The following is an 11,726-nucleotide window of genomic DNA, read 5'->3' on the forward strand; positions in this document are numbered from 1 at the left end:
TATCAGGATATTGATTACCTGTGAGGTGGTTTCCTTTTGGGATTGTAAGCAGCTGTAATTTGGACACGGCTTTGATTTACAAGCAGCACCACGAGTTTTTCTTTTCCTCCTTCTGACAGGGAACATAGTTTGGAGGGGTTGCATGCCAAGAGTCTGTTTGTGTTTGAAGGATCAGGTCTGCACCACAGCGAGAGACGTCCTCGTGTTTCAGCAGCGCAAAGCTCCTCAGGAGAAGTCAGGCAGACGTGCAGAGAGGGTTATGAAAACGTCCATGGAGAACACACACGCTCTTTGACCTCAGCCTCACCGGTTGATACTCTTCTGCATCATTATGCTGCGACTCGGTTTTAAATCTTATTGAGCAGGAAAGGATTGGGAATTTTATCATTACAGTGGGGGGGGGGCTGGATATTACTGAAGCTGGGTCCTGATCACTGAGGAACAGCAGTACCAACATGAGTAATTACGACATAAAATCCCACCTGTGTTGTATAATACCTTCTGTTTGGGATCATGGAGAACATCAATATGCAAATATTGTTCAGAGCACCAGTCTATCAATGGACAAGTAAAAATCTATGTGCAGAAACAATCATACGTCTCAAATTTGTTTCACATTCTGTCATGTTTCAACCACAGATATTCACATTTTATTGGGAGTTGATGTGATTGCGTAAAATGTAGGGGTGGGGGGAACAGCAAAACTATCGGATTCAGATTTATTTGTGTCCCAAATGGGCAATTGATGTGACAGCAAGTATAAAAACTAAAAGACAAAGTTAAAAACAGTACAAAAACAACAAAACATACCAAAAACGGACATCAAATCACATGTTGCCAAATTCCTTCCACATTTTTAACAAGCAAACGTTTTATTTGGTAAATCCCACTGAGCTGACTCAGAGTACATTTTCTGCCCTTGACTGGGTTGCCAGACCCACCACACACTCATCAGCCTTTGCCATGTGCTGGTGTGTGGCTCATATGGTTTTCCATTGTGAAACACAGAGCGAACGTTTTAACAAAGGACGCTGGCAGAGGCCAAAAGCCTGGATTGGAGACCAACAGGATCAGAGTAATCAAGATCATTTTGTGAGATTCACCAACTTATTTACATGCATCTGTCTTCTCATACTGGATTTATAAGTCTAACTTCTGGCTTCCAGTCCCTAGCATCTTGCTGTTTTCTTTTCATGTTTTAATTACAGATGCATGTCGTCTGAAGTTGTTCTGAGCTCATAACAGAAACAGTTGAGATCCAGTTTACATCGTTTGTCTGTTTAAACTCACTCAACACAGGCGTTTGATGGGTTTTTCCGAGCCAAAATAGTGCAGATTTTCCTTCACAAGTGTTGATTCAAAGAGTCCATGTACTGTAGTTTACCTCATTTTTAATATTTCTGTAGTATGCATGTTGCTGACATCTGATTTATTGATACTTTAGTGGCACCAAATGTATCCATTCAGTTGTCAGAGTATCCATTCATCCCATAAGGTGAATATCCATGATAAAAGTAAATTATTTGTAATATAACAAAGGCTCCAAGTATTTTACTGTGATTTCACGTGATAGATTGACACAAAGTAATGAATGATTGTGAGATAGGAGAGAAAGAATATATTATTTTTAATTTTCTTTCTTGAAAGAAAATTGAACCTTTTTATTTTTTCAAATAAAAAGGTTGAGTTTATTTTGTATTCAGCATTACAAAGTCAATATCTGTAGCTCTATCATGCTCTGTAGTTGCAATTGCAGTTTTTTTTTTTTTACTTTTCACAAAACACCTAATGTGCATTCAGAATCCACAGAAAGCACCTCAGAACTTCAGCTTTGCCTTTTCAAATGGATTTTGATATGAACTTTGACTGGGCCATCTTAACCTATAAACTATGATGCCCCAGACGTCTTCCTTCCTTTCTGAAGGAAGTTGTTTCTTTGCTCCATCACTGCATGCTTGCTTAAAATGAGAAATTGCTGCAAAGTCACTGTTTCAGTGGAAGTTCCTGGGTTATTTTAAGTAGATAACATTTTGACCAAGTGGCAGTAAAAGCTGAATTAGGTTATTTTGTGTTATATTTAGGGCAAGAAAGCTCTGCAGCTCATTGAATCTAATGTGTCTGTATGATTAGATTGTGTTGGTATGAATTATTTCTGTTCAAATACAAATCATGTGACTGTTGCAAAGTGATTTGAAATTGGGCCGAACCACGGAGGAGGCAGCTGGTAGAACTGTTGCTACCTGATTTCACACCGAAAGGAAGAACCCACTCAAAATGCTGGTCTACGGGATCAAATGTGACTTAGCCCAACATTTATGTAGTTTTTCTTACTTGGTTTGTTTTTATCCCTTTAATGAAGCTTTAATGTTTTGATGCAAGAAGATAAGAAATGATACACAAACCAAACATTGTAGGGAAACTTCTGTCTGGTTTCACACAAATCTTTAACTTTTCTGCTTTACAGAGACCATAGTTACAGCTCATACATGTGTCAAACACCTGGAGACAGACTTATGTTATATTCATTCATAAAACGTAGCGGTTAAAACATGATCGCCTTTCAATGTCTTCTAGAAACTGGAGGAGACACTGATTATTCCTTGACTTCGGTTGATGCTGCATTTGGACTAAGGCTCGAACTCACAGACTCTGATACTTTCCACATTTTGTCTCCAAGGAAAACATCAGAAACGTTTAAAGCAGGGTTAGGTTACAGAGCGATTTCCCAAGCTTTGAACATTGCTGAGCACAACCCAAGACAATATCTGAATATTGAAACAATATGACAAAACTGCAAACTTAAGAACGCATGGATATCTGTCTAAAGCAGGGGTGTCCAAAGTCGGTCCTCGAGGGCCAGCATCCTGCATGTTTTAGTTCTCTCCCTGGTTGATCACATCTGCATCACATAATGGCTCGTTAGAAGGCCATTATGGCCATAGCTCGTTAGAAACATTGACATGCTGAAAAGATTGTTACTACCACTAGGAAGAGAACTAAAACGTGCAGGAGGCCGGCCCACTAGGACCGACTTTGGGCACCACTGGTCTAAAGCTTGCACGCAAGAAGAGAGTAAATCAGAGAAGTAGCCGACAGATCCATGGTTGCTCTGGAGGAGCTGTAGCTTATATAGAAGAGTGGCAATAAAAAGTGCTTATTGAATTTACTTTATTGACTAAATTTTTTCTTTAACTCAACAGTTTTGAAAATTATTGTGTAAAGCTGTTAGAGACACACCCAAACCCTTTACAACTTTAATTGTGGCAAAAAGTTGCTTTACACAGTATTAACTCAGGAAGTCCGAATACAAATGTACACCACACTTTTCAGAAGCCCTATTTTTCTGCTGTTTGAGGTTATATAGCATGACAAAACGTGATAAAGGCCAAGTGGTGACATAAGTACTTCTTCAAGGCAGAGTGTGTCAACAACAGAATGTTAAAATGCCAAGAAAAATCTCACTATATTAAAAGTAATTTCTGTACTTCTGCAGCTTTTCCTTTACGTTGCATCTGGCATAAAAGTAACATCTTGACCAAAAAGTCAAGATGTTACAGAATCACACTCATTATCATCCATTATCACGTCCAAAAGTGAGGTGATAATGAACCTGTACATTGTTACAGCTCTGTACTGGGTTTCATAAAGCTCAGTTCTTGAATAAAATGTGCAGATTTTCTCCGTCCTCTTGACGTTGTGTTCGGCGTGATGCTGCGGTTCATGCAGAGAGGCCGTGGACTCTCTGAGACAGCAGGGTGGTCAGCGGGTTGAAGGGAGGCGGGTTGGACTCTGCTGGAGCAAAACTCTGAGTAGCAGCGGTCTGCTCTCCGGGAGGGAAAAACTCTGACATCCTCTGGATGGACAGGACAAAGAGGAAATTAAAAACATGTTCTTGTTTTTAATTTCCTGAAAAATCTCTACGAGTCCACGAGTCATTATTGTGAGCTTATAAAAGGCAAGGATCAAACTAATGCAATCTTGTCATCGTATAAATAGAAATAGATGATTTATAGGTTTCAGTTTGACTTTTTTTTTATTTTATTTTTTTTTATTAATTTGCAATTTTGGCCTGAAAACAACTTAAACAAAAGTCTACTTTACATTGGCTTCACACGTTTCCACCTAAATCCCCATCTCTGTGTAACACTGCAACACCAGTGACATAAATAAAGAGGTCATGTATGTCATTTTATCATTTTAGTTAAAGGATCTGTTTACAATATTTCTCTTAGTCAGAAATAACCGGGTTTGTCCATTTTAACAAATATTTGTAGAGGCATGTAAACTTTTGCATCTAATTTTTCTTTAGTTTTTTGAAATCATCAGATTAGTTTGCTGTACAGCCTTTCCACAATGTAAAAAATAATGTTTTTGAAAGCAACGTTAGAAACCCCAAAGTAATTCAACAATCAAGCTGTTGATGAGTGACTTCTGACTACAGCACAAAATATATTGTCAAACTTCCAAAATCACAATTAAATAGTTTTTTGGGTTTTTTAAAACTCAAACAGGACAACAGAGATCTTTTAATGTGGGACCAAATTGTGCATTTTGTAGCAATTTAGGGTTTTCCTTTATTACTTTGAAGGGTTTGTTGGTTTTAAATTACATTTTCATGGATTCCTCCTCTGCAGTCATGTGTGTCTTCTTGTGGTTATTTTATGTCTCTATATATTGCAGTGCATATTTGTTGGTCATTTATAGCTTTTTGCAAATATTTTTGCATTACTTTTTAATTTTCTTGAACCTTTTTCTTGCCTTTCAGCTCAGTTTTTTCTTTTCTTTTGCTATTTTATTGTCTATCTGTCCCCTATGCCTGAGCTTAAGTCAGTTGTTGAATTTGTTATTTTTTTAATGACGGTCCATCACGTGTAGCTTCCGGCTTAAGCTACACAGGTATTTGCTTAGTACTACTAAAAGATAAGCAACATTTTTCTCCAGTGACTTTAAACTACACCTGAAATCTCTCAGTGCCGTGGCCTCTTTCAGGATGTTTTGGTTTTTAATCTATAGACGAGGGAGAACTGACAGCGTGAAGAAAGAGATGAAATAACATGCATCTCAGACACATGATCCAGTCTCTGTCGAGCTGCAACTCACGCTGTTAAGCAACTGAGTACTTCACTGAGCTCTGTTTCAAATGACACTACAATAAAAACAAGATTTGCATTTTGGACCGCAGATCTTGTCGTTGATTTACTGTGGAAAACGTGCTTCTTTCTGGAGTGTGAAACTGGAAACAGAGACGAGGCTTTTCCATTTGATTTCTAGAGGAAGCTCTGTGAGTTGCATCTCAGGCCACGTTAACAACAGAACCAGCTGTTTCTCCTTCTTAAAGTGTCTCATCTGCCTGTATACCATTAAAATACCTGAAGCGTTAAGTAATAGCGTGGAGCACGCTAAATGTCTTGAAACACATACTGTGACCAGATACTTTGCTATCAGCATAAAAAACTCTCTCATGCAAGCTGAAGTGATCCACCGACTCTGAGCGTTGCTTTGGAGAGACTCCAGTAGCAAAACATTAACACTGCAGTTTATTAAAAAAATAAAAATAAAAAAATCTCCTTACTTTTTCTAGTGTTTTAGTTTATCATCATATCTGCTGCGCTGGTAGTATTAAATAATTATATCCCTCGTGATAAATTATGCTTTTACAGTGAAAATCTTAGAAATATTTAAATCTTTAGGGAAAATTGCCAGCAGCACAGTTATTGCCACTCTTGTTTATGCTTTTTATTGTCTATTTTTTGCCAACAGGACAACACTCAGTGTTCCTCTATAATATTTTACAAGGTTGGATCACACAGAGAAAGGAATCTGTTATTATTTTCCCTAGATCACAGGTGTAAAACTCAAGGCCCGAGGGCCAAATCCAGCATACCACAGCTTTTTATGTGGCCCTCTAGATTTGAAACTAGACACTAAGTGTGCTCAAATATTATGTTTTCAATCAAATCAATGCAGTCTTGATCTGTTTACTGCCAAATTATATCAATCAGTTGGGAGTTTATTGCAAATTTTTCTCAAAAATTGTCAAAACTTTCTTACTTGTACTAAACGGCTGCCTCAGCTTTAAGTGACATCAGATTGTAGCCCATGAGCTACACCGTGAGTGATAAAAAGTCACATTTACCGACATAAATAAGCACAAATATCGCAAATATTTCCACGATGATTTTTATAGCAAAAAGAATCACAAAATCCAGGAGGGACTGAAAAGATGTTCAATAATATTATTTAATTTGAATAATTCATTGATATTTTAGCAGTTCGTGAACAGGTTTTATCAACACATTTTGGCACAACCGGCCCTTTAAGAGCATTCACGATCTAGATTTGGCCCAAAATGAAAATGAGTTGTGTCCAAAGTGGACACACCTCTGTCTCCCAGAGTCCTGGTTCTCTCTTTGTCTGGACAACCATCACTTTGTTGATTTAAACATTTGTTTTGGATCCTTATTCTGCTGTTAGTTAACAAAGAAGGTATTATCATTATTATATTTTTAGTCTACTTTACTAATCACGTTTTTCAGGATGTTTGGTGGAGGTTCAAAGTTTTTACCCTGAATGTTCCTATGAGGAGACAAACATAAATCAGGAAAAGATTGAGACTAATCTGACAAGTGAGAAGAACTGTGTGTATCTGGTGCTGACTGAATACCGACAGGAAGAAGCGGCTGAGTGTGAGTGTCGTCGTCCGTCAGCAGGGGAGCTGTAGGGGAAGATGCTGTGCTGTAAACAGCAGCCGGGTTGGTGCTCCTCTGCAAAAGGAAAGAAAATCACGCAAGCAAAAATATAATTATTTAAATGAATAAAAAAAGCATGAAAAATACAGATTAATCTTTATTTTACTTTCTTCCTTTCTTTCTTTATTCTTCCTTTCTTTATGTTTTCTTTGTTTCTGTCTTTCTTTTTACAGGTATGTGGTACAGATGGAGTGAAATCAATTCTGTTCTCTGGAGAATAAAATACTTCATCTTCATAAAGTATTTGTTTTTAGGGATAAATGTTTGGTTGAAATAAATTGGTATCTTACTAGTCTGTTGTCATAGATGTCCTGTTTTTTTATGACTTTCTTTATTTTTTTCCTTTTCTTTAAGTAAAGAATAATGTGTAAAGTAAGACATATAAAAGAAAGGGTTTAAATAAGTTAATACTTCTACCTACCTCCTTTACAGACAAATATCTATCAAAAATATATATCACGGTATTTGAACTGTGAATGTGAATATGTTTAAAATAACTAAACTAAACTAAGTGCATTCTGAATAGATTACTCAGATACCTGCTATTTTTAATAACCATGACAGAGCTTATTTAAAGCCACTTAGTCAACATGATTAGAATATAAACGTTGAAGAAACTGAACGATTTTGAATTTAAAAGACACAAAGACTTGATTTGTGGAAGAAAAAAGTCTTCCAAAAAATGTCAAAGAATAAACGCAAATACAGACATGCATAATGCAAGATCACAAATGCTCCGGCAGAAATGCTCTGTTCATCTGCATCTAATGAATCTGGACCCGAAAGAAAAAAGTGCAGGAACAAAAACACAACAGATCCTGAGTTTGGGTGGTCTTTGCTGGAAGCTGTGAGTATCCCTGATTTTAGATAACAACTTCAGCTGAAAAATTAACAACACAGACATGGACATCACTGCACTTTCACAAAAAAAAAAATGCATCATCCTGTAGGATGAAGCAACTACAGGATGAACATCAGCACATGATAAATATTTGCTGAACATATATCACATATTTATAGAGACTCGACGTGTGGGAGAGAAGAGTCGCCTTCTGCCTTCTCCCACACATTGAAATGAATGAAAAGGATGAACCATGAGACGTGAGGATCACACAGGCCTCCATGGGAAACAAAAGGACCACGTGTTTACAATCCGACAGCGAAAACACGGAGCGGCACAAAGACGAGTGAGGAGGTGAAAACTCAGAGAAGTCACCGCATTAATTGCTGCCGATGACCAAATGAACTGCAGCGAGAATCATTTAGTGGAGGAACAACAAGCAGTGAAGGACGACACAGGCTGTGTGGTCCTGCTGCAGATATTCATTCCACGGCTTTTAGGGTTTCTTTGTTGCTTTAACTAAAAGCAAAAGCAGGCTAAAATATTCAGGGAGTTTTTCGTGCAGATTCAAGACAGGCTGGATCCCTCAGCGGCGACCGAGCTCAGAAACTCTGGGAAATTTAGTTTAAAAAAACCTTTATATTGTCTTCAAAACTGATTTTGTAACATTTGAAACTGTGACTGGACAAAGGAGAATTTTAATTTTGTTCATTATTAATTTACAGAGCAAATACATTTCAATTTGACCAAGGACAAAAATAAGATCCTGTGACATTTAGTAAATAATCCAAGCTTGTAAAATAGTTTGTATTTAAGTAAAACCAGCTCATCACCTCAAGCCGTCGACTTGCAGCAATTACTGCATATAATATCTAGATATGGGAATCGTCCACCTATCTGCTCAGAGTCTGTGTGGCGAACTAAAGATTAGGGTAAAGGTAAAGGGCCATGCAGCCTCCAAGAGGTGGAGCTCATCATCTTAGATAAACAGTAAAAACACCAGTGGAAACGTTGAGTTAATGAGGAAAATCTAGCACCAAAATATGTACATTTTTAAGAAATTAAGTTTTATTCATCATCAGCAATGAATATTTCTTCATATATATTTAGTGTGGCGTTTAAAAATCACACTGGATGTATTATATCCCACTTCGCTTCCTTAACTCCTCAGGCCCGGATCGGACCCTTCAATCACAATCACAAACATGAGGATGCATGACGGTGCTGTGGATTATCTTACCAAGTACTTGATGTTTCCCAGCACGGCAGCTGTCAGTATCCCAGTGAAAAAGGCCACCAGGTTCACGCCGGTGAGGGTCCAGATTAAAATGTACAGGGTGAAAACTTCCTCACAGCTTTGCACTCCAACAAACTCAAAGTAACTGTTCATGTAGTCTCCACTGGAAAACAAAGAAGGGATTCTGCTTCATCAGTCACGTTATAAAACCCCAAAATCTCTGTTCTGCATCAGTGAACAACATCCATAAAACAAAAGAAGTGTCTGACGTGACGTGGAAGCTGAAAAGACTCAGAAGAACTACGATTCTCTCACTTGGCACAGTTGTAAAGGTCGCAGCAGTAACAGGTCCCGCTTCGTACGGTCCTGGTGCAGGACTCCCTCAGATTCCAACACGGCACCTGAAAATAACCTTAATTCGGTTTAAGATTCTCGCGACTTAGCCAGATGAGAATAATATTTCTCTTCGTCATCATCGCTCACCGTAGTGTAGAAGTTCTCATAGACGTAGCTGCTGCCGCTGCTGTAATACTGACACCTCCCTGCTTTCAGGGGACGCACGTCCTGACAGAAACATGTCAACAAGTCATTGACTAATAAACACTCAAAACACTATTTAATATTATTTCTACGCAAAAAAATTGAATAAATAAATGAATAAATAAAAGAGTGCACACTGGGCACTGCAATAGAGTGCTCCTAAATCTCTAGGTAGGATGCCAGATTGTTAGGTCTCCAAACTACTGCTTGTTTAAAGCATTTCCCCTTCCTTTCTCCTCGTCACTGGATGAGCTGACATCCAGTGACGATGTCACCATACAGTATTTATCAGATTAGATGAAAAGTAAAACATCTGATGTCTGAAGTTTTTGATAAAACACAAACCAAACTTTTCTCGTCATCTTCAGCTTTCACAACAGGGTCGTGCTGTGACCGTAGCTAAAACAGGGCCGTGGTTTGTCTGTTTCGGCTGCATTAAACACAACCATCTGAAGTTAATGTGTTCACAGAAGAGGGAGTGTAACCCACACCATGTTTAAGAGGACGCCGACTCCATCAATCATCAGGCACAGAAAGGAGGCGATGACGCCGAAGCTGAGGAACACGATGGCAGCCGTCAGCTGAGGAGGGAAAAATGGGAAAAGAATATATAGAATATGCTCATTATTAAGTCAAAATTCAGCTTTCGATGTCTGCTCTGGCTGTGATTTAGATTTAGTGATTTTAGTAATTTTGATACATGTGTATCTTGTTTTTGTTTTGGAGTTTTTCCCTAATGCTTTCAGGTTTCCATGTTTCTCATTGTCAGATTGTTGGCAGGTGCTCTTCCAAACCTTTTGTTTTAAAAAAAAACCCAAAACTTTTTTTAGCTTGAACAATTTTTGAATATTTTCAGTATTTTTCTTTTTGCATTACTTTTTAATTTCTCTCTGGGTCTTCCTCAGAGCTGCAAGGAAACGTATAGCGCATTGAAAAAGTATTTATATTTTATCAACTATTCAACCTTTTTGCTGTGTCTTCTGCAGGCTTCTGACAGACAGCAAATATGACTTGTTGAGGCTTTTTTTTTTTAACAATAGCTTTCTTCTTTCAACTCCTCCATAAACACCAGATTGGAGTTCAATAGCATGACCAATAGTTGTCCTGTCAACAGATTCAACCTCTGTGAATCAGAGCAGCTGCATATATCCTGAAATTAAATTACACATATCTGCACTTTATTCCCTAATTCGGTGAGAACTGAAGACCGTTGATGCGGCTAGATTTTATCTAGGAGTTTTAGAATAGAGCGGGCTGAAAACATTTACTTTACATAATTTTATTTGTAAAAATGTTCCTTTTCTTTCACAGTTTGGTTTATCTTTTTGTGCACTTTTCAAACATTATTCACTGTATACCAGCCTGAATGTGGAAAATTCAATACATTTATAACATTTGTGAGATTATTTGAATTCTTTAATCCTTCTTATTTTAAATAATGAACAGCATGTGTTGCAGGGCAGTACATTTCTTCAAACCGAGTGCCTTTTTCTTGGTTTTCTTGGTTCTTTTATTGAGAGCAGGTGAACATTCTGTGAATAAAGTCATGGTATTTTTACCATGAAACATCATCTTGCTCTTGTTTACTGCCATATTTTCAAACAACAAATCTAAACTCTCCACACAACAGCTGTCTATAAGTGCAAGAAAGTATGCAGAAAGTAAATGACATGCAATATAAAAAAAAAAGAAAGCCATGCTTATGCAAATCTGTAGGCATGGTTCCCTAAAAGTGTGTAAAAGTGGAAAAGCTTGATTAAAAAAACCCCCCAGATCCATCAAACTTTACAAATGAGTTTATGAACACAGATTAGAAGACGTGCCAGAAATTGATGTTTTCAATTTGTGCATAGCAAGTCTGTAATGCTGCACTTCTAAAGCCATCAATCATATTTTCATTGGCTAAGCTCATTACATGAATCAAAACAGCTTTTAAATAAAAAACAGATTTTCACTCATCCTGCCTCATCTCTGCGTTTGCCAAATGTTTCAGCCATTCCAGTTCTGCAGTCCCCTCTGCATTCTAGGATCGTGGAAATGTTAGAAAGCTTGAAATTATTTATGCTGACTAAAATAATGGTTTATATTTGTCTACACTTCAGGTCTTTGTCCACTTATAATTCTGCCCTCACCTTCAACCTAATAGAGAGGTTGTTTTTTTTATTTTGTGCTTTTTATCCCTGCACTTATTATTGAGCTTTAACATCAACCCACAAACACAACTAGAAATGAAAATTAACCACCTATAATGTCATGTACTTATCTCAGAGGTTCCTTCAGATTCACTGTGACACAGACTGCTACTGGAGGTCCTTTCTGCTCACAGTCATCAACCTCTACAAAAGCTCTTTGAACAAAC

At 37.6% G+C, this 11,726-nt stretch overlaps 1 protein-coding gene across 3 annotated transcripts; it reads right to left on the bottom strand.

Moving 5' to 3' along the window:
• Positions 1–3,241: 3,241 nt before the first annotated feature.
• LOC103152934 (transmembrane protein 255B) lies at positions 3,242–10,032 on the bottom strand. 3 transcript variants are annotated; one of them, XM_016661528.1, is made up of 6 exons: positions 9,859–10,032; positions 9,311–9,391; positions 9,143–9,228; positions 8,831–8,990; positions 6,669–6,767; positions 3,242–3,853 (listed from the first exon to the last, which is right to left on the bottom strand). In XM_016661528.1, the coding sequence occupies exons 1-6, from the start codon at positions 9,889–9,891 to the stop codon at positions 3,719–3,721; spliced, it is 594 nt and encodes a 197-aa protein (XP_016517014.1). In that variant the 5' UTR covers positions 9,892–10,032; the 3' UTR covers positions 3,242–3,718. The 3 variants fall into 3 exon arrangements, with proteins under 3 accessions (XP_016517014.1, XP_007573699.2, XP_016517015.1); XM_007573637.2 differs by having other exon boundaries at positions 6,669–6,764; positions 9,859–10,031; XM_016661529.1 differs by lacking the exon at positions 6,669–6,767.
• Positions 10,033–11,726: the final 1,694 nt, after the last annotated feature.

The sequence above is a fragment of the Poecilia formosa genome, unplaced genomic scaffold (assembly GCF_000485575.1).
Source record: "Poecilia formosa unplaced genomic scaffold, Poecilia_formosa-5.1.2 Scaffold335, whole genome shotgun sequence".
Lineage (NCBI taxonomy): Eukaryota > Metazoa > Chordata > Actinopteri > Cyprinodontiformes > Poeciliidae > Poecilia > Poecilia formosa.